The 23,042-nt window shown below is 39.5% G+C and overlaps 3 protein-coding genes and 1 long non-coding RNA gene across 7 annotated transcripts in view; 2 read left to right on the plus strand and 2 right to left on the minus strand.

The window, feature by feature from the left end:
- Positions 1-333, minus strand: part of LOC105842472 (uncharacterized) — a 22,669-nt gene extending 22,336 nt beyond the window's left edge. For all 3 annotated transcript variants that reach the window (XM_062673439.1, XM_021352161.3, XM_021352159.3), the window contains exon 1: positions 196-333. In XM_062673439.1, coding sequence (XP_062529423.1) covers positions 196-280 — 85 coding nt within the window. In that variant the 5' untranslated portion in view covers positions 281-333. The remainder of the gene's footprint in view (positions 1-195) is intronic.
- LOC101745201 (neprilysin-4) lies at positions 303-17,082 on the plus strand. 2 transcript variants are annotated; one of them, XM_062673423.1, is made up of 14 exons: positions 497-561; positions 816-884; positions 1,884-1,979; positions 2,959-3,095; positions 3,761-3,929; positions 3,996-4,846; positions 4,921-5,071; positions 5,600-5,786; positions 6,167-6,285; positions 7,509-7,901; positions 8,927-9,099; positions 9,920-10,104; positions 11,431-11,574; positions 16,880-17,082. In XM_062673423.1, exons 4-14 carry the CDS (start codon positions 3,050-3,052, stop codon positions 17,054-17,056), a joined length of 2,595 nt encoding a protein of 864 aa, XP_062529407.1. In that variant the 5' UTR covers positions 497-561; positions 816-884; positions 1,884-1,979; positions 2,959-3,049; the 3' UTR covers positions 17,057-17,082. The 2 variants fall into 2 exon arrangements, with proteins under 2 accessions (XP_021207833.1, XP_062529407.1); XM_021352158.3 differs by having other exon boundaries at positions 303-884.
- On the minus strand, positions 14,286-20,013 carry LOC110386307 (uncharacterized). The gene is made up of 3 exons (XR_002431508.3): positions 19,186-20,013; positions 15,009-15,149; positions 14,286-14,495 (listed from the first exon to the last, which is right to left on the minus strand). It is a non-coding gene; the product is annotated as an uncharacterized LOC110386307 (long non-coding RNA).
- A 333-nt stretch (positions 20,014-20,346) lies between these two features.
- On the plus strand, positions 20,347-22,941 carry LOC778466 (NADP-dependent oxidoreductase). Its single transcript, NM_001098295.1, is given in 2 exon segments — positions 20,347-20,380; positions 21,845-22,941. A coding segment is annotated over 1 exon segment (1,008 nt). The 5' UTR covers positions 20,347-20,380; positions 21,845-21,871; the 3' UTR covers positions 22,880-22,941.
- The last annotated feature ends 101 nt before the right edge of the window (positions 22,942-23,042 follow it).

Below are 23,042 nucleotides of genomic sequence, written 5' to 3' on the forward strand. Positions count from 1 at the left end.
TGCACTTGTATTGCAAATATGTTATGTTAGAAGAATTGCAAAACTAAAAATGTAAACTGACTTCTTGTCTTGGATCGCGAGTTCACGTTGGCCTATGGCTTCTAGTAACCACTTAACGCGCTATGGCTTGTGAACGCATCTGCTGTGTTAACGCTATAAATTTTTTTAACCAAGAATTATTTAACTTATACCCACCGCATACCATATCCGAAAGGATCATGTCGTTGATAAAGTTCACTTGCTTAGTTAAATCGGCAAACGAAATAGATTTCATTTTCATTTATTGCTTAGCAGGTCGCAGGCAGTCAATAATGTTAGCCCGTCAAACGATTTGTCAAATAGGTACTAAAGCTAATTTAGTTTTTACTACCATCGACAAGGTCGATCCTGCAATGAGCACGCATACGAGATTCGAGTTCTGAATATCTGTCACCGCATCGTCATTCAACTAGCACCATGACTCGAGTTGACACGCGAAGTTCGCGAACTGTTTCGATCAAATCCAGTCCGAAAACTGCGAACTTTGGACGATTTCTGTCTATTATCGCACTGACGATATTCGTGAGTGTCGTGTATTTTGTTATTAAGATATCTAGTGATTCATTAGGCGACCCGTCTGACCAGTTTGTTGTTAAAAGCATTCCCGATATTTATTCGAGATACGAGGGTATAGATCCTGAAGAGAGAGATGTGTTCGAAGGTTTCCGTACGTCGTTCTTGCCCGCAGAAGAAGTTATCCTTTCGAAAGCGCAATCGAAAAATAAAAGAGAAGTTTATGATCTGAATTTGACGAATGATAATTTCTTTTGGGGTAGTTACGAAACTCAGAGAGAAACTTCGAGGAGACTAAAACGAAGGAGCCAGGCTGATTCGCAAGAGTCCGAGTGAGTATTGTGCAGTTTAGTTAGGTATTATTAGTTAAAAAACTTTTTAGGTTTTGTTATTTTTTAATTTAAAGTAAAATCACAACAATACATTTGAAAAATTTTGTTTACGTAATGGTTAACGTTCATCATTATTCAAAAATGCATTCAACATTAAAGCTAAGCTAATCATAATTATGTACTTTTAAATATCCAAAGAACGCGTCGGTTACCTTAAAAGATTGGAAAAATTCTAGACAACGTTTGATGAATTTGTATCTGGAAAATATCTGGGTGTGCTTGTTTATTTAATTAACTGCCCTAGCGACAACATAGATTACTTACAAGGCTTTTTTCACCTGGTACCTTATGAAAAAAACCACTGTCTCTTTAATAATTAGTTCAATATTACTTACTGGTGGTAGGACCTCTTGTGAGTCCGCACGGGTAGGTACCACCACCCCGCCTATTTCTGCCTTATATAGAACTTATATCTCAAGGTGGGTGGCGCATTTACGTTGTAGATGTCTATGGGCTCCAGTAACCACTTAACACCAGGTGGGCTGTGAGCTCGTCTACCCATCTAAGCAATATAAAAAACAAATAAAAAATAAAATTAAGTTGTACAGCCCGTAATGAATCCGACCGATTATCTGAAACAGTCAATTGTGTATGTTTCTTTATTTTAGCTAATATTTGTTATTGGACTGAATACTACATTACAGACAGAAAACAAAACAAATCGTAATTTATGTAATAGTCCCTCATGAAAGTTATGATTTTGTCCACCTTGTGTAAAATAGCTACCGGAACCCCCATAGACAACAATTTTGGGTCTTATTCACTACGAACGGTTATGTATCTATCAATATTCACTCACGTAAATACTGCCATTAATGATTAATTTAAATCGTTCCTATTTGCATACGATTGTGTACGAGTAGTTGGTAGCCTGGACTAAAATAAAATAAAATATAATATATAAATAAAATAAAGTTATAAATAGCTAAATGTTTTTAGTGACAGTGTTGAGAACGAAACCGACGAGGAATATGACATCCAGGCAACCACTGATCAGTATGGTGACGAAGATGATGATGATGAGACAATTAAAAGGTAGTAGACTATTAAAACTATTTACGGTAGGCAGCGCGACCGCATCTTCGAAGTTTGCGGCGAGGGAATTAGCCAGCCCTGCGGATTGTTTCAAGGATTAAAACAAGGATATTTCAAAGTTCCAACACTTTTAAATCCATAGATAATACACGTCATGATTTATAATATTATTCTAATTTTCATCTTTCTATCCCTTTTCTGTTATTCTGTGGAATTGGTTATCAGCAATCGGTAGGCAGCGGCTTGGCTCTGCTCCTGGCATTGCTGAAGACCATGGGTGACGGTAGCCACTTACCATCAGGTGGGCCGTATGCTCGTCTGCCTATAAGGGCAATAAAAAAAAAACATTACTTTCCATCTCACATCACGATTTGTTTGTTTATCTTACACGATAGGGTCTGATCCAACCAGCCATTCATTATGAGAGACGCGTACACGATCCTAGATATCTCAGGCTAATCCTATAAGCTCAAACCCTTCAACCATAGAATCCGGCAGTAGTAAACATTGTTTGCTGTTTTTAAAAAACTCTCCTACTGATCTCCTAATTTGACCGCCCAATTATGAAGTTGTTAATAAGCGCTGTTTAATTTTCGGTTGAAGACTGTATTTTTGTTAAAAATATTTGGATATTCCCGATTTAAGCCTATTTGCTAATTTTTGTTGTTTGATTTTGGATTCATCAAACAGTACAAGATATTTGTTTACGGCCATTGTGTCTGATTAAGTTTAATTCTTATATTTAAGAACGGACCGCATATTTTAAGCCTGTTGTGCGTTTGAAACTGGATCGTGTAGTTACTATCTATCTAATGTGTGTATTTTTTATATCCGTATGTAAATAGAAGTGAAGGAAGTGGTTGCCATACGGAAGAAATAGATTAGTGACATAGCATATACGGGCTTAGCGTGCGATTAAAAATGTAAAGGCTATTGGAAATCGACTATATTTTTATGATTAATATTATCGACTATTCAGCATAGTTCCTCAGCAGACTCATGTCGATCGTGGCCCACTAGAGGATGTGGTTGAACAGGTTAGAGGTCAACCGGAACTCGAAGAGGAAGAAATGGGTGTTTCTGCACACGTTTATAAACCTGTCAAATCGTATACTGGTAAGTTCAAAATATATGATAATCATTGGATTAAGATTAAACAAACCACGTGTATTGTTAAACTAACGCCACTGTATCAAGGGCCTGGTGAATGATGCAACTAAAATAAAGAGATATGAAAGTTGAATCGAGCATTAAGTGTAGTTAAAACAATTTGTTTTCAAAGAGCCCCAGAGACACTGTAGATATATTGAATATATTTAATAACACATCCCAAAAATGACACTGAAATTTTTACAATTCCATTACAAGCAATATGATAATTAAAAAAATGCTAAAAACTAATTTGCTTGCTATCGAGATATGGACCACTAGTCTTAAAACAAAAATATCTTACTAGTTTTATGTGATTTGTTCTGCTTCCAATATTAATGAAGGTTCATATTTTAAAACATAGTTGCATATGTCGTCGGTACCTTGAGAATGAAGAGGAAAAGCAAGTAGAATATAGTAAGATAGAATAATTAGTTAAAACCTTAATTATTGTACCAAGGTCGAACATAGGAAGGACCGAATTTCCTATCTGTAGTCTAAATCAAATTGTTTTAACGGTGGTTCGTGATTGCGTTGAGCGAATTATCCAATTGAATGTTGATGCCCCAAACGAGTCAAGGTTGGGACCTGGGGATCAACATGCCAGTGCTTATAATTTGTTTTCGTCACAGGTATTCATGCCTTTTGGAAAGGTCAAGGCGATAGGGAAACTATACGAAGTACACAATCAAATATAATGAGGCAGTACATGGACGCCGAGGCGGATCCATGTCACGACTTTTACCAGTATGCCTGTGGGAATTGGGCTGCTTTAAATCCAATACCAGCAGATAAAGCAGGGTAAAACGTTTATGTGGATTAATAACCTATTATAGACAAAGACATAATTTCATGAAATGATTTTAGGTCAGACACGTTTGAAATGCTTCGCGAGAATTTAGACACCGTCTTAAAAGAACTATTGGAATTTAAGCCGAATGAAGACGTGCGTAGCGTTTATCCGGGTTCAAATTTAGACCCACACTATACTTTTGTGGATTGTACTGATAATAGTGAAGAAGAAAAAACTTTTAATCATAGGGATCAAGTTTTTGATACAGATACCCAAACAAAAATGATTACTAATGGCACGATAAATGAGTATCGCTATATTGTAAATACACAAAATGAAAATACTGAAATCGTAAAACGTTTGAGAAGATACTTAAATTCAAAATCGAAAACAACATTGAAGCCATTATCGAAAGACATCATAAAAAATCACTCCAAAAAAGTAAAGGTTAAACAAAAGAAACAGAGTCATTCAGACAGAGAATTAAGAAAAAGGACATCGAACTTCAAGTTGGATGAGCCGAGACACCTGAGACTCCAAAGAAAGCTACAAACATTCAATCGATTATCAAAAAGACGTGATAAAAGGGCACTTATGCTCAAAAAAGTTGAGAGAACTCAGGGAATTATTAAAAATAATGAACCCGCAAATCACGATGCTGTTTTAAAGGCCAGATTTCTGTTTAAGTCTTGCATGAACTACGATATTTTAAAGAAACGTGGACACCAGCCACTCATAGATTTATTGGACTTACTTGGTGGTTGGCCTTTGCTGAATCCATATTGGAATAGTTCTAATTTCGATTGGTTGGAACTGATGGCAAAATTGAGACTGTTTAATAATGACATTTTGATATCAGAATGGGTTGGTCCCGACATAAAAAATTCTGACGAATTTGTCATACAATTTGACCAAGCAAGCCTAGGTAAGACAAATAATATTAAGAAAGAGACGTAAGTGTTAATCATTCACCGATTCATCTGATGTTCCCTCTTCTAGGTCTACCAACGAGAGACTACTTTCTTCAAGAGGCCAATAAAGCTTATTTGAAAGCATACGAAAAATATTTGACGACAGTTGCTTTATTGTTGGGCGGGGAAAGAAAGCACGTAAAAGAAAATGTGGATCAACTTTTAAATTTTGAAATAAAGTGAGAAAACCATAAAATAATTATGATTCCACTTAAAATTGGCGCTAAAAACTTTTTAACAAAATTTAATGCTTAATTAAAAACTATTGTAAAAATAACCTTTTTGTTGTGTGGTTTGATCGGATTCTTTGCTGTGTTCAATTTCGCCATTATTATAATTGATTCGGTACTTTATTTTATTTGGTAATAGTGAATTTTAAAAGAAAATGTGGATCGACTTTTAAATTTTGAAATAAAGTGAGAAAAACATAAAATAATTATGATTCCACTTAAAATTGGCACTAAAAACTTTTTAACTAAATTTAATACTTAATTAAAAACTATTGTAAAAATAACCTTTTTGTTGTGTGGTTTGATCGAATTCTTTACTGTGTTCACTTTCGCCATTATTATAATTGATTCGGTACTTTATTTTATTTGGTAATAGTGAATTTTACAGTAGTTGAATATTACACGGCTAATTTGTTTTATGGAATTTAACTAAATGCGGAGATGAGCATTAAGTAAATTTTACTATAACGATTTTAGATTAGCAAAGATAACATCCGGTCCAGAGGATAGGAAGAACGTGTCCGAGCTATATCGGCGTATGACTCTTAAGAAACTCGAGGAGTTAGTGCCTCAAGTGGAGTGGAGAAGGTACTTGTGTATCGTGATGAATAGAACTGTGCATTCTGGCGAGACCGTCGTGTTGTTCGCACTTAGTTACGTTAGGGTCAGTATAAAATGAAAAGTTTTAATGACAAAAAAAAAACAATCCTTTAATACATATTTAAAGCTTATAAATTTTTAGATAGGTGGCTTAGATGGGTGGACGAGCTCACAGCCCACCTGGTGTTAGGTAAGTGGTTACTGGAGCCCATAGACATCCACAACGCAAATGCGCCACCCACCCTGAGATATAAGTTCTAAGGTCTCAAGTATAGTTACAACGGCTGCCCCATCCTTCAAACCGAAACGCATTACTGCTTCACGGCAAAAATAGGCGGGGTGGTGGTACCCACCCGCGCGGACTCACAAGTGGTCCTACCACCAGTAATAAATATATGCGAATCATATATGTAGTAAGTTTCCTTCGTGCGAATGATATTGCAGCATTTAGTTCAATTGATAGAGGAGACTGACCCGAGCACGCTATCAAATTACCTGCTCTGGAGATTCGTAAGGCACAGAATCAACAATCTAGACGACAGATTCCAGTCCGCTAAGCAACAGTAAGTTTGAATGTTTTTTTACGGCCGTCTGGTCTAGTGGTAAGTGTCATGGTCACTACACAAGGGGGTCGCGGGTTCGAACCCCGCCAAAGATATTTGTATGATAAATATAAAATGTCTTTTTCAGGGCTATGGATGTATATTATATATATGTATGTAAATAATAAAAATCTTACGTATATTTTCGTTATCTGGTACCTGTAACACAACTTCTTTACGAACTTAGCACGGGACCAGTTAACGTGGCTAGATCGTCAGTAAATATATCTTTAAATATATCTTTATTTATTTATTATATCTTTATATTTTATCTTTTTTATAATTATTGCTTAAACGGATTGACGAGCTCACGGCCCACCTGGTATTAAGTTGTTACCGGAGCCCGTAGACGGAAACAACGAAAACGCCTCCACCCATCTTGAGACATAAGCTCCAAGTCTCAGTTTTGACAGTACAACGGCTGCCCCACCCTTCAAACCGGAACGCATTACTGCTTCACGGCAGAAATAGGCAGGGTGGTGGTACGTACCCGCGCGGACTCACGAGACGTCCTAACACCAGTAATTACGCAAATTATAATTTTACGGGTTTGATTTTTATTACACTATGATGTTCCTTCCCAGTGGAAGTCAATCATGGACCTTTGGTTAGTACGTTTTTGATTAGAATAATTGGTATCTGTCTGCCAGATTCGAACACCGACTCAGGCCACGACGACTTCTTTTTATTTATTCCTACAGATAGAAAGAAGAGCTCACGAGTGATCATCGGAACTCGTAGATATCACAACGGCGATACCTTTGTCATACGTGGGTTTGAAGTTTTAGTTGCTTATTATAACGGCTATGTCACATTTCGGATTGAAACACAAAGATATTTCGCGGCAGAAATAGAATGGCGATAACATTCCATTAGGCACAAAATATTACCGGTTTTACGATGGACTCGGATAGCGATGTTTTTCGGTTGTATCGCACCAAATTTTAATGTTAGAGGTAAATGCGTCACCCACCTTGAGATATCAGTTCTAAGGTCTCAGTATAGTTACAACGGCTGCCCCACCCTTCAAACCGAAACGCATTACTGCTTCACGGCAAAAATAGGTAGTGTGGTGGTACCTACCCGCGCGGACTCACAAGACGTCCTACCACCAGTAAAAAATGATAATGATAATGATTTCAATCCGGACTAAGCGACCGATAAAAGTCTAAAACTTGTTCTAGATTTTACTTCACGTTATTTGGTCGCGAAGAAGCGCCATCCCGATGGAAGAACTGCGTTTCTCAGGTCAACTCTAACATGGGAATGGCCCTTGGATCCATGTTCGTGAAAAAGTACTTCGACGAGATGAGCAAAAATGATACTCTGACGATGACGAGAGAAATACAGTTGTCGTTCAAAGAACTGTTGCATTTGACCGATTGGATAGACGAGAAGACAAAGAAATTAGCTGCTCATAAAGTGGACGCTATGTTGCTGAGGATCGGATACCCGGATTTCATATTAAACAAGAATGAACTAGACGATAGGTATAAGGAAGTGACCGTGCATCCTGACAAATATTTTGAGAATATTCTAAATATACTGCAGCATCTGACGAAGATGGAACAGTCGCGGTAGGTTTAAGGAATCCGTGAATTATGTTGTGTTTTACTCTAATAACAATACAAAACTAGATGAGACGACGAGAAAACAAAAAAAAAATTGTTGTCTGTAAACTAATTTTTTTTTTTCCTACCTAAGCTGATAGCCTTGAGAGGCTATATCAGCGTCGCCTTAACTAGTAGGTGAGCTCACGGGGCTCAAACCTGATGACGTTGCTAACACGAACCCTAACAAGAGCCGTGCTTCGCAAAATCTACCACCGGGTCGGAAACGCGACCCACTGAGAAGATCCGGCGAGAAACTCAGTGGGCTGTGTCTGAGGGTTTGTAAACTCAATTTAAGTATGGACAATAGATATGCAAACCGAACCAACAATTATTACTTACATATTTCTTTCAACCGGGTGATTTTGATCAGGATATTAGAACGAAGTTGTAAAATTAGGATATTTTCATCGGTCCTTGATGCGTATGCAAAAGCTTCGGAAGTCAACGAAAATGACCTACGAAAATTTCGTTACATACACATAAATAAACATACCAAGCTAATAAAAGCTTGTTAAAATTACTGCCGCGCTTACTACGGTCTGGTTGTCCAAAGAACTGTGAGGTGGACGAATTGCTTCTGGATCCTGTGTGAATCAGTTGACTGACATTAATGTAGTTTACCAAACATCGACAACTTCTCTGGGTACTATTGTAACTCCTTAGTTTTAACCGATAGACATAGCCCAATGAGTTTCCCGCTGGATCTTTTCAGTGGGTCGCGATTCCAATCCGGTGGAAGATTCTGCGAATCTCTGCTCTTCTAGGACTAGTAACACTAGTAGGACTAGTAACGCTAGCCCTAGAACAGCAGAGATTCGCAAATTCTCTTAAGTTGAGCCCGTGAGCTCACCTAACCGTCCGGACGTAACTGAAATAGCCTCTTTACCAGCGAATAGGTAGGGAGGAAACATGTTCCCATTTTATTAAAACCAAGCAATATTTAATTATAACGGACAAAATTGTTACCTTAAATTTTGTTTACATGTCAGTATCGGACAACCGGTAAACAAGACGCTATGGAATACCGCACCGGCCGTTGTGAACGCGTACTACAGTCGCAACAAGAACCAAATAATGTTCCCGGCGGGAATACTTCAGCCCCCGTTCTACCATAGGCACTTCCCTAGGTCGCTGAATTACGGAGGGATCGGCGTTGTTATCGGTAATTATAATATTTGATTGGTAGGTACCCTTGAAATTATCTATACGATTCTCGTTTTTATCGATCAGGTACTCGTATACAGCACGATTCTAGAAGTTTACGTTGTTATATCTAATAGTTTTTATTTATTTCATTTACTTCAGGTTTTGCATTCATATTACATTCATTAACAATAACATTTCATATAGAATATCAAAATAAAATAAATATAATAACTACAATTTCGGAAAAAAATTAAAATAATTATTAATAAATATAATACTAATTTTGTTTTAAATTGAAAATTAACATTTTATTGCAGTTCCTCCAACAGACTGCTTACTCTGAGATATATTTCTCATAAAATTAAATTATGTACTATGTGTACTATAATTATGTACTATCAATGTGGTTTTATTTATTTATAGCCTTTGTAGGCAGACGACCATACGGCCTACTTGATGGTGAGTGGTTACCGTCGCTCATGGACGTCAGCAATGCCAGAGACATAGACAAGTCTGTACCCTATTAAATCTCTGCAAGCCTCGTTTGAAGAAGGATATGCCATAGCGCTCTGGAAACACCGTGGAGGGGAGTTCAATCCAAAGCCGGATGGTAAGTGGCAGAAAAGATCTTTGGAAACGCACTGTCGATGAACAACATTGGCTCCAGATAGTAAACTATAATAATACCATTCTAAGTAGACCCCACAAAAAATCAATAATAATGCATAAAATATTTGAACTACCCACAGTTTTTTCTACGGCACTTGTGTCCAATTTTATTCTTATAAATCACGCAAACATTGCGCAGTGATCGGAATATATGAATTATGTTTTAGGTCACGAAATAACCCACGGCTTCGACGACAAAGGTCGACTGTTCGATTGCGACGGTAACCTGCACAGGTGGTGGTCGGATTCAGCCATCGAATCTTTTCACAGCCGAGCACAATGCCTCATTGATCAATATAGTCATTATGTCGTGCCCGAAGTCAATATGAAACTCGACGGAGTTAATACACAAGTAAACACTTTTATATATCTATATATAATACCCAGAAGATAATAAGTACCATGTTGAATACTAACAAATAATAGGTTTTTTATCTATGAAGTCTGGCCTATTGTAACGTAAATACTCGCATAGATTAGTATAGTATTAGGTACCTACTTAAATTAATACTCGTATGTGTGGCTGGCAATAAATTCTAAATTCAAATGAATTTTATTTTAAAAATGTCCAATTCTATTTCCATATTCAGTCATTTATTTATTGATTTGTGTGTTTTGTTTGTATATTATTATCACCAATTTGGGTACGTTAAAAAATATGGAATACAAGTTTCCGTCGCGGTTACAATGCCTCGCAAACGGCTCACAACATTAATAATATGAACACTACGAACGCACTACACCTTATTGGTTTGAAGGCTTCCAACATGGAAAGATTGATTTGAAGATGAACTTTGTGGTCGCCCGAAAACTAAACAACAGTCAACAACGATGAATCAAAACAGTTTATAGAAGCTAACGATACTCGATCTACCGTCAAGCTATCAGCATTTTTCAACGTTAACATCAACACAATTTTAGTCCATTTGCGTCAAATTGGCAAGGTAAAAAACCTTTAACAAGGGGTTCCGCACGAACCGTACAATCGCCAGCGCGATAAATGCATTACGCGCCTTGCCTTGCATAACAAATACAGAATTCATAATAGCTTCTTACGGAATGACACCAGTATTCCTGAGGAAATTGATGGAGAAGCTAAAGGATAAAAAATTAATTGAATTCCAATAATAAATGTACCAAATTTCATAAGGGAACATAACATAACGGAAGAATAGTTTAGCAGCGCGTTCAAAACAAATATAAATAAATAAATGCTATGCAATCGAACGGCCATCATCGACCCGGTGATAAAATTTTCTCCCGCTTTATATTTAACTATCTTTTGCCCGCGAATTCGTCCGCGTGAAATAGTTACTTTGGCATAACGCTAAATTTTACCCGCCTCTGAAAATATTTTTGAATAATAAAATGATAAGGAATTATTGAAGGTATCAAAATCACGCTTTTTAACCGACTTGCATTGGTCTTAGCGTGATGTTATATATCTAACACTGAAAGAATTTTTCAAATCGGACCAGTAGTTCCTGAGATTAGCGCGTTCAAACAAACAAACTCTTCAGCTTTATAATTTAGTATAGATTCAAGGAAAACGTAAAAACAAATCTTTATCAAAGATCGACTCCGACATGATCCAAATCAGAGTTCGTAGGACATTAATCAGGGCTTATTAAGCACTAGATCTGCGAGGCTATTATATAAATGCTATACATTCCAACAGGGTGAGAACATAGCGGACAATGGCGGTGTCAAACAAGCGTTCCGTGCCTATTTGCGTTGGGTGAAGCGACACGGCACAGATGGAGAAACTTTACCGGGCTTAAACCATACGCACACGCAGCTATTCTTCTTGAATTTCGCTCAAGTACGTATTTTTTAGGCTTGTTCCATATGTAATAAATTGTGTACGATAATACCGCTACTGGTCTCATCAAATACAAAACAATAGAATGTTTGCATAGAATAACTTGTGTATTACTAATAGTACTAATAATTTTTACTGGTGGTAGGACCTCTTGTGAGTCCGCGCGGGTAGGTACCACCACCTTGCCTATTTCTGCCGTAAAGTAGTTATGGGTTTTGGTTTGAAGGTTGGGGCAGCCGTTTTAACTAAACTGTAACTGTAACGTGTGGCGCTTGATAAATCCCAGGCCCTGTTGTTTCACGGGGCCCGGAGAGCGCCGCCTCAGGAGGCCCACTTCGTGATCGGAGGCGTTCGCGTCGAGCTCGAGGCAACCGGGTTGCGGTACCTCGGTCTCGTACTGGACGGTCGTTGGAGCTTCCGCGCTCACTTTGAAAGATTAGGTCCCCGACTGATGGCGGCTGCCGGCTCGCTGAGTCGGCTGTTGCCGAACGTCGGGGGGCCTGACGTGGTAGTGCGCCGCCTCTACACGGGGGTGGTGCGGTCGATGGCACTGTACGGGGCTCCCGTGTGGTGCCACGCCCTGACCCGTGACAACGTTGCGGCGTTGCGACGTCCGCAGCGCGCGATTGCGGTCAGGGCGGTTCGTGGATACCGCACCGTCTCGTTTGAGGCGGCGTGCGTGCTAGCTGGGACGCCTCCCTGGGACCTAGAAGCGGAGGCGCTCGCTGCGGATTACGCGTGGCGATGCGATCTCCGCTCCAGGGGGGAGCCGCGTCCCGGCGCGGCGGAAGTTCGAGCGCGGAAACTTCAATCTCGGCATGCCGTGCTCGAGGCGTGGTCTCGCCGCCTGGCGGACCCCGCCTACGGGCGACGGACTGTCGAGGCGATCCGCCCGGTCCTCTCGGACTGGGTGAATTGCGACCGAGGACGTCTCACCTTCCGAGCGACGCAGGTGCTCACGGGACACGGCTGTTTCGGTCGCTACCTGCACCTCGTCGCCCGGAGGGAGCCGACGCCGAAGTGCCACCACTGCAGTGGCTGCAACGAGGACACGGCGGAGCACACGCTCGCGTACTGCACCGCTTTCGCGGAGCAGCGCCGCGTCCTCGTTGCAAAAATAGGACCGGACTTGTCGCTTCCGACCGTCGTGGCTACGATGCTCGGCAGCGACGAGTCCTGGCAGGCGATGCTCGACTTCTGCGAGTCCACCATCTCGCAGAAGGAGGCGGCGGAACGGGAGAGGGAGAGCTCTTCTTCCCTCTCGGCGCCGTGCCGCCGCCGTCAAGCCGGGGTTCGGAGGAGGGCGTTTGTCCAGCTCCAGCCCCTATGAGGAGGCAGTCTCCTCCCGGTGATGGTCACGGGGCGACCTAAGGGGGTTGAGGCTGCGCCGCACGCTACCGTCACTCTAGCGCGCTGGCACCAGGAGGACGGGACGGCGCGGCAGTCCGCATTTTCGTCGTCGCTGTCGTCGCCGAACATACTGTTGAAGAGCAACCCGGTCGGCGGTGTATCGCGTTCCGACCCGGCAGGCTGGTTCTGGCCCAGCGGGGTATCCCGGAACACCAGCGGCACCGCCCGGGCGGCCTGGTAGGGCCGCCGTACCGCGGAGACCGACGTCGTTGGTCGTCGACTATCGCCTCGACGACCCGTCGGTCGGGCGTCCTCGGGGTGGCGCCGCGCGTCTGGTTGTAGTGTTGACCGCGGGAACCCCCCTACTCTGAACGGGTTCTGACCCCGGACGGAGATCGGACGTCGGGTGTAAGAGTGCAGGGGAGTCGTTTAGTGGGTGGGCCCTAAAATCCTTGGGCCCGCGATCTGCTCTCAACACCTGCAGATCGTTGAGTCTCACATACCCCGCGCGCCCCCTAGGCGTGGGGACCTCGTAGGAGGTTCGGCCCCCGGCCCGAAAAAAAAAAAAAAAAAAAAAAAAAAAAAAAAAAAAAAAAAAAAAAAAAAAAAAAAAAAACGTGTTGTAAGTATACTTAAGACCTTAGAACTTATATCTTAAAGAGGGTGGCGCATTTGCGTCGTAGATGTCTATGGTCTCCAGTAACCACTTAACACCAGTTGGCCTGTGAGCTCGTCTACCCATCTAAGCAGTAACAAATAAAATTGAAATAAAACCATACCCAGCTTACCCAAGATTAAAGGTAGTAAGATAAAGTAATTAAAGGTCAAGCACCAATTTGTTAAAATTGCTCGCGAGTCAACTCTTACCACCACGGCTGGATGGTACAGGACAATTTTTTTTTTAAATGGCTATATCGTAAAGTATATATTAATACGTGAAGCAAAAACTTTGTATCCCTTTTTACGAAAATTGCGCGGACGGAGGATTATGAAATTTTCCACACTTATAGAGAATACAGAGAAGAAGTGCACAATGCTAATATTTTTTTCAAATAATGCATAAAAGATACATTAAATCAATAAAGAAAACATTACACACGTTACATACCATGTATTTGACGCACACACGCATGCATACTATTTATTGTCAAACTTTTGTTCTTGACGTCTGTTGTCAAATTGGGAATAGATTAAATATTGTTTGTCATTGTGGTCTTTATTAATTTTTTTTTATAGTGTAGCCTTGGCAAAATTTGTGATTATAGAAGTATAAAATACAATAGTGTACAAGCTTACAATTCCAATTCATTATAGTCGAATTTCGACTACTGCGTTCTAGTCAATTGAATAAAAGTGTGCAGTACGTTTCCAGAGATATTTATTAGTTATATGCCATCCGGCTCTGGAATGAACTTCCTTTCGTGGTGTTTCATAGCCCTACAGCATGTCCTTTTTCAAAATAAGTTAATGGAGAATACTCTGTGGTAAGCAAAGCATGGCTGTACCCTGGCACTGCTGATGTTCATGAGTGATCACTCACGGTTAGGTGGACCATATGCTCGTCGGTCTATCTATAAAGGCAATTAAAAACTTGTGAAGACACTTCACGAAAACTACTACACAAAAATATCACATTTATTATATCTATTTAATTATCTTTAAAGTATCAAGTAAAGCACTATTAACGCCTAATAGATAACATGAAAATACAGACACTAAGCAATAATTTGCTTGTTAACTGACTCAGGAGTCTCAGTAACCCAAGCGTAAACTTTTTTAAATTATGATTTGTAGGTTCGCCCTAAGCGGTCTCTTACCATCTTGAACCTTAATGGAGGGTCAAGGTAAAAATTATATGAGAGACAAGTTATAAAATTTATTCAGCTGTACGCAGGAAATAACTACTCGAAAACCCATTAAAATCCCAAGATATCATAATAAATTTAGTAATTGTAACCGGAGTAAGGTATGCCAAGTTGAAAAAATTCTTTGGTGTGAATAATTAAAAACAACCACTTGCTGCGGTGGCAACACCCTAATGGCCGCTTTTTGAACATGCGCTTTTTCACACCCTCCAAACATACCTTGCAGCCGTACAATAGAACTGTCCGATCCGGTAGTAGATTCATCCACGAAGCAGCTGCCCTTGAGTTGTTAGGTCTCCTTTGGAGGCGCTCGAGCAGCTGTTAGCTAGTCCCACCCTCCTGGCTAAGGTCCTTGTGAAACTGGAAAAACCTGAGGGTCACCATTCTATCATAATCTATATATTTATTAATACGTGAAGCAAAAACTTTGTATCTCGTTTTACGAAAATTGCGCGGACGGAGTAGTATGAAATTTCCCACACTTATAGAGAATATAGAGAAGGAGTGCAGAATGCTAATTTTTTTTTTAAATTATGCATTAATAATACATTAAATCAATAAAAAAAACATTACACACACTACCATGTATTTGACACACACACATATATAAACTCTTTGTTAATTGTCAAACCTTTATTATTGTTTAAAGTCCGTGGTCAAATTGAGAATAGCTTAATATTGTTTGTTTTTAATATTATTTGTCTATAGTGTTTTGGCGAAATCTGTGATTATAGAAGTATAATAGTCTTCGACAATAGAACCATCATAATGTTCAAACTTATAATTTCAATTAATTATAGTCGAATTTCGACTACTGCAGGACCACTAGTAAAAAAAAAAGACAATAGTTATCTACTCAATTGTGTACTCTGTGTATGCGACATTTTTTACCAAAACAAAGTTTAATTAGTGACATTTTTTTACAGATTACAATTACTCGTTCCCACAATGGTATTTTTATTATTTCTTGTAAATGAACATTATGAAAACAGATAACGATGTGAGATTTTTCGGTGTGTGTTTAATTAAAATAGTTGCGTTAACAATAATGGTTTTTCGTTTCGATACGAAGGTGAACATTCATTGTCACTCTAAAGGGAACTTCCGTTCTGTACTCTCTTGTGTTATGTTCTTATCATCCTATTGGCCAGTAGCGACTTTTGCTTATGGTGTAGACTGTACGCAGCGTGTAAGAGTAAGTCGCTCTCGCCACGTTCAGCTGTAGTTTTTTCCTACCTAAGCTGATTGTCTAGAGAGACCATATCAGCGTCGCCGGGCTAGTAGGTGAGCTCACGAGACCCAAACCTGACGGTGTTGCTAACACGAACCCTAGCAAGAGCCGTGCTTCGCAGAATCTACCACCGGCGCCTACTGATCTACCAAGCGCGACCTACTGAGAAGATCGGGCATGAAACTCGGTGGGCTGTGTCCATGGATTAATTTACTGGCCGAGCCCTTCGTCGCAAGCGACGAGTTCGGTGAGAACGGTGACCGGTGCTTGAGGTACCTAAAAGCACCGTTAATGGATCGGGAGGATCCGTAATGTCGTGTTTAGAGTGACGACTGTTTACCATTCGGTCCACAGGATCGGGTATCTGTCGCAAGATGCAGCACCTTCAACGTTTTGCTCAAAAAAGAAAGTTTGTCAATAATACTTACATTACTGAACACTAACCTTACTGTTATTTGGATTGAAAAAAGATTAAATCGGAAAAGGTTTTATTAAAGTGTTCTCAATCTTAATCATGATTCTGAAAATTTTTAAAATACTGATATTTGTTTATTAATAATGTACATTACATATATAAAAATTTAATAAAGAAACTGGACGACAACATACGGATTGTATGTTCTCTAACGGACGTGACGTCAGCTGCCATGCCCTACCGCCAGCCATGCCGCCAAGCTATGTTAACGCGCCCCCTTCCGCCACTGCCACTAGCCAAAGCCAACGAAAGGGGGATAGTGTTAATAAAACAAGCCATGCCAGCCATTTCTATCTGCTTTCTTGCACAAATAAAAGAACTTGTCCTTACGCTGCTGGTTTTTTGTCACATCATTTGCAACAGTTCAGTACAAATATTTTTCAGGTTTGGTGCGGAGCTATGCGACCTGAAGCGATACGTAGCAAGCTGAAGACGGCCGTTCACTCGCCGGGGCGCTTTCGTGTCATCGGAACTTTATCAAATTCCCATGACTTCGCTAGGGAGTTCAATTGTCCGCCTGGTTCGCTCATGAACCCAAAACAGAAGTGCACTGTTTGGTGACGTTAATAAAGTGCATTATCGTTTAATATATGTGTTTTGTTTTGGCTAATATGACGTTCACTCGAGTTTTTTTTATTAAACATAACATTTTTTTTATTTATTGCTTACATGGTTGGACGAGCTCACAGTCCACCTGGTGTTAAGTGGTTACTGGAGCCCATAGACATCTACGACGTAAATGCGCCACCCACTTTGAGATATAAGTTCTAAGGTCTCAGTATAGTTACGACGGCTGGTCCACCCTTCAAACCGAAACGCATTACTGCTTGACGGCAGAAATAGGCAGAGTGGTGGTACCTACCCGTGCGGACTTACAAGAGGTCCTACTACCTACCAGTAATTACGCAAATTATAATTTTGAGGGTTTGATTTTTATTACACGATGTTATTCCTTCACCGTGGAAGTCAATCATGAACATTTTATTTTTTATTTTTTTTATTGCTTAGATGGGTGGACGAGCTCACAGCCCACCTGGTGTTAAGTGGTTACTGGAGCCCATAGACATCCACAACGTAAATTCGCCACCCACCTTGAGATACAAGTTCTAAGGTCTCAAGTATAGTTACAACGGCTGCCCCACCCTTCAAACCGAAACGCATTACTGCTTCACGGCAGAAATAGGCAGGGTGGTGGTACCCACCCGCGCGGACTCACAAGAGGTCCTACCACCAGTAATTACGCAAATTATAATTTTGCGGGTTTGATTTTTATTACACGATGTTATTCCTTCACCGTGGAAGTCAATCATGAACATTTATTGAGTACGTATTTCATTACAAAAATTGGTACCCGCCTGGGATTCGAACACCGGTGCATCGCTAGATACGAATGCACCGGACGTCTTATCTTTAAGGCCACGACGACTTCAAAATCCCATCCATTCCATAACATTTTGTAAACAGCAATGCTCTCTAATCATAACTCTCTTAATAATCAATACTCTTAAAATAAGTATGAATTCCAAATTCGCAACCGTCAGATACGGTACATGCATCGAGAGAACTGGAGAATGTACAAAAGAAATTTTTCTTTTGTACTTCCCGGTAATAAAGAGTATGGAGAATAAGTAAGCTTAACTCATTCCACTAGAAAAATGCCGCGAAAAACAATTATTTTTATTTTCAATTCAGAGCACTTCCACATTCAATTCTGTGATCAATAAAGTCTTCTGGAATGCATGACAACTCCGCAAACGCTGATACTTATCCTTATGAGCTAACTAAATAATCGATATTTTCAAAACCTCAGTACGTTATTCGCACGCTTCGGCTTTATCGTCCAATATATATTTTTTTATTGCCTAAATGATTGGAAGAGCTCACAGTCCACCTGGTGTTAAGTGGTTACTGTAACCCATAGACATCTACAACGTAAATGCGCCATCCACCTTGAGATATAAGTTCTAAGGTCTCAAATACCTATAGTTCAACGGCTGCCCCACCTTTCAAACCGAAACGCATTACTGATTCACGGTAGATATAGGCAGGGTGGAGGTACTTACCCGCACGGACTCATAGAGGTCCTACCATCAGTAACTACGCAAATTATAATTTTGCGGGTTTGATTTTTTATTACACGATGTTATTCCTTCACCGTGGAAGTCAATCGTGAACATCGGTGCATCGCTCAATACGAATGCACCAGACGTCTTATCCTTTAGGCTACGACGACCTATTTAAATTTCACTAAACATCGCCTATTTACTTTATATATAATGTTAACAAATAATAGCATGGAGGAAAACTATTTTAATCGCGAAAAGATTTTGATTGTACTTCTAGCTTAGCTTCACGCACATGACAATGCACTAGGGCACAGTATATAATATTTTCGTCGCTTTTCGCCTATTCTAGACATAATTAAAACTATTAAACTTTTGCGATTTAATCCCATATCGTCCGTGACCACGAAAACCAGTGTATTCGTAAGGTCAGTAATAACAAAGACATTAAAAGATAAACTATAAAAGTAGTTTTAATTAAGAATTACCGTAGATAATTTTTTTAATCATTTATTTACTGTGCAAGAGACAAAAGTAATTCACGAAACAGTTTGACGTAATAACACGGCGAATTAACCTTGACATTAAGTGATTTGAAGAATTAAAATACTGTACATACTCACATACCTACACACAGAAGCCAACTCCACGCTCACATAACGTCTCCGACTAAACACATTAACACACATACTTACATTGCTTGTCGAAATTTTGTAACAATAATAAAGGAGCCGATAAGAATTCCAAGGGATACCAGATTACAAAATTATTCTACAAAAACAACGTAAATTTGTCGAAATGTGTCAACTTCATTACGTTTCATAATATCATTTTTCATTTAATATTTTTTTTATTTAAATTAAGATTTGACCTTAAAGGTCTTAGTTACCAAGACATAAAATCCCTTTAAAAAAAGTATAGTTTTTTTGGACAGTGAAAACGCATTGTTTACGAAACCTAACACTAATATCGAGAATTTAGAGCGAAAATCGTGGTAAGATCTCATTAAATAATATTTTTTTAAAGGGATTTTATTACCTGGGAACTAAGACATTCAAGTCATGTCTAATTTTTATTTATATTTTTATTTTTATAAAAAATGACAATACGGGGTGAAATGAAATGAAATGAAAATGATTAATTTGAGACATTAATCAAATGGGATGAAATTAAATGAAATGAGATAAGATGATATGGTATGAAATACAATCTCAGTAAAGTGGTGGTCATTTACTGAAAAATTTTCAGTGGACTTTTTGGAGGAGCCCGAGAAGTTACGTCCAGCGGCTTTGTTTCATTTTTCCACATTTGTGCACTTTCACAGATATTAAACAGTTAATAAACCACCGTTATTACATATTTAAACCCGAAGAAATACTAAACAAAATAAATAAATAAAACAAATAAATAAAATAAATAAATAAAAACTAAATAAAACAAATCACACAACTTCACTTCCCGCGTTCCCGCCAAAAAGTCCATTAAATAATAGCGTTTATGAAGCAGATTATCGCGAAAGCTTAAACCAAATGTACCTAGTCCCTATTTCAATTTAGAATGACATAATTTGACATTCGCGAATGTTACTTGGGATATAATAAAATTGTACTTTGGTACTTATTAACTCCATGAATAAAACCAAATATCGATACTAAAAAGTATAGAAGGAAATTCTGGTGAATTTACTGGCAACATTATATGCACATACGATTAAACTCGCTTCACCTCGCTGTCGTTTTGTTTGGCTTTTTAATTAGACAACAATCGAGCCGGCCGGCCGAGTCAGTTCACTCAGTCACTCTCTGGAAGCGCGTGTGATAAGGTACGACAGAATTATTACATAAATAATATTAGATAAACAGAAGTTTCGTACCTTGTAATCATTTTGCGTTGCCGGCAGTAATTCTGTAGACCAATTTATTATCGATACGCGTTACATTCTTGTATTCTAGTCTATTAGTAACTCTTGTGATTTTTTTTATATTACATCGTTGGCATTGTTAACTTAATTGTTGTCCTGTTATTTCTATTTATTCGAGACAAGTACTTAACGTTGCGAAAGACCGCATTACCGAATGGCGATTGGTCAGTGTCACTTATGGTATATAAACTGTTTTAAATAACTCAGTGTCTTCGTAAATAATTAAATGGTCGAAAATGGTTCGTTCGTTACAAATGAGTGTCACCCATCTTGTCGCTTAAGGGCGTCACACACGGCGAAGATACTAATATTTGAGTCGACTATTATCAAAGCCGGCAATCTGACTTTTGGACAATGATTGGTAAATCAGAAAAACGAATTATTGACTTTATATTCCATTGGCAGTCACAAAACTCTTCGGAACGACATCTTAGATAAATAACAGGTTTACTATTAACCTTTATTTAATGCAGGTTTTGAACCGTATTCTCTGAAGGAGACGATTATATTCAAATCAATCTGTATTGGCATATCAATAACTTTTTTTTGTCCAAATGCACAGATTGCCACCTTTGATAATAGACGACTCATTTATCTTAACATACAATATTGCACGCTATACATTTTGTATAACTATCATACGTAGTTAGGATAATATATTATATATTTAATAGTTCATACAAAATGTACAGCGAACAATATTGTATGTTAAGATAAAATGTTATAGTATCTTCGACGTGTGTGACGCCCTTAAAGGGCGATTTTAAATCTTGTTCATAATATTAGCTGCGCTACGGTAGAAAACGGAAGAAGCGGTTTTTTTTTATTGCTTAGATGGGTGGACGAGCTCACAGCCCACCTGGTGTTAAGTGGTTACTGGAGCCCATAGACATCCACAACGTAAATGCGCCACCCACCTTGAGATATAAGTTCTAAGTCTCACGTATAGTTACAACGGCTGCCCCACCCTTCAAACCGAAACGCATTACTGCTGACCCACCCGCGCGGACTCACAAGAGGTCCTACCACCAGTAATTACGCAAATTATAATTTTGCGGGTTTCATTTTTATTACACGATGTTGTTCCTTCACCGTGGAAATCAATCGTGAACATTTGTTGAGTACGTATTTCATTAGAAAAATTGGTACCCGCCTAAGACTCGAACACCGGTGCATCGCTCAACACGAATGCACCGGACGTCTTATCCGTTAGGCCACGACGACTAATATAAAACCTTCCAAATTAAATGAAATGGAAATGATGAAGTTGCCCTTGTTGTAGAACTCCAAATTCGCCTAGGCGTATCCTTGAATAACCATTATTACTCCATATCTGCACAATATTCTAATTGGTAAAATTTTCAGAAAACTCAAGGACCCACAAAAGTCGAGATGACCTCAGCTAGGAAGTACGTCGTGAAGAACCACTTTAAAGGTGTACCAAAACAAGAGGACTACGAATTAGTCGAATTTGTTATACCGCCTCTGATCGACGGCGAGGTCCTCGTTAAAGCCGAATGGATCAGCGTCGACCCGTATTTAAGGGCTTACAACTCTTACCAAGCTGTACCCTACGACCAGTTCAGTTATCAAGTCGGTGTTGTTGTCCAATCAAGGGATAGCAACTATCCGGTAGGAACGAGAGTTGTTGCGCACAAAGGATGGTGCGACCACTACGTCTTCACTCCTAGTACGCAACCTAACACTCCAAAGGATCGTATTTATAAACTACCAGATCTGCAGGGATTGTCGCCGTCGCTGGGCGTAGGGGCGGTTGGGATGCCGGGCGCGACTGCCTATTTTGGTTTCTTAGAAATCTGCAAGCCAAAAGCTGGCGAGACCGTGGTGGTCACCGGAGCGGCCGGTGCTGTGGGATCACTTGTCGGTCAAATAGCTAAGATCAAGGGCTGCAGAGTCATCGGCTTCGCTGGCACGGATGATAAAGTGAAATGGCTGGAGGAAGAGCTCGGCTTCGACAAGGCGTTTAATTATAAAACAGTAGATGTACCGGCAGCACTCAAGGAAGCTGCCCCTAACGGGATAGACTGTTATTTCGACAATGTCGGCGGTGAAATCAGCAGTCAGATAATTAGCAAAATGAACGTTTACGGGAGGGTCTCCGTCTGTGGCAGCATAAGCGCGTACAATGAGGATCTAACTAAATTACCCAAAGCGACTATTCTGCAACCTAGTTTAGTATTCAACCAAATCAAAGTCGAAGGTTTTCTAGTTTGGCGCTGGAATGATCAGTCTAAGGCGTTTGCGGAAATCATTCCTTGGATTCAGAGTGGGAAATTGAAAGTAAAGGAACATGTCACGGAAGGATTCGATAAACTCTTTGATGCCTTTATAGGAATGCTTGCCGGGGAGAATTACGGAAAGGCCGTAGTCAAAGTGTAACATAAGACTTATTATTATGATTTTGCACTGATTATAAAATTCTGAACAATACAGTGTTAAAACTGTGTTTTATTTGAACAGTTCATGGTCAATTATTATTGTACCGATAGACACTTTGTTAAAGTTAAGTATTTATTTTGCATCATCATGCTACTTACTACCT

Source organism: Bombyx mori, chromosome 17, assembly GCF_030269925.1.
Source record: "Bombyx mori chromosome 17, ASM3026992v2".
Classification (NCBI taxonomy): Eukaryota; Metazoa; Arthropoda; class Insecta; order Lepidoptera; family Bombycidae; genus Bombyx; species Bombyx mori.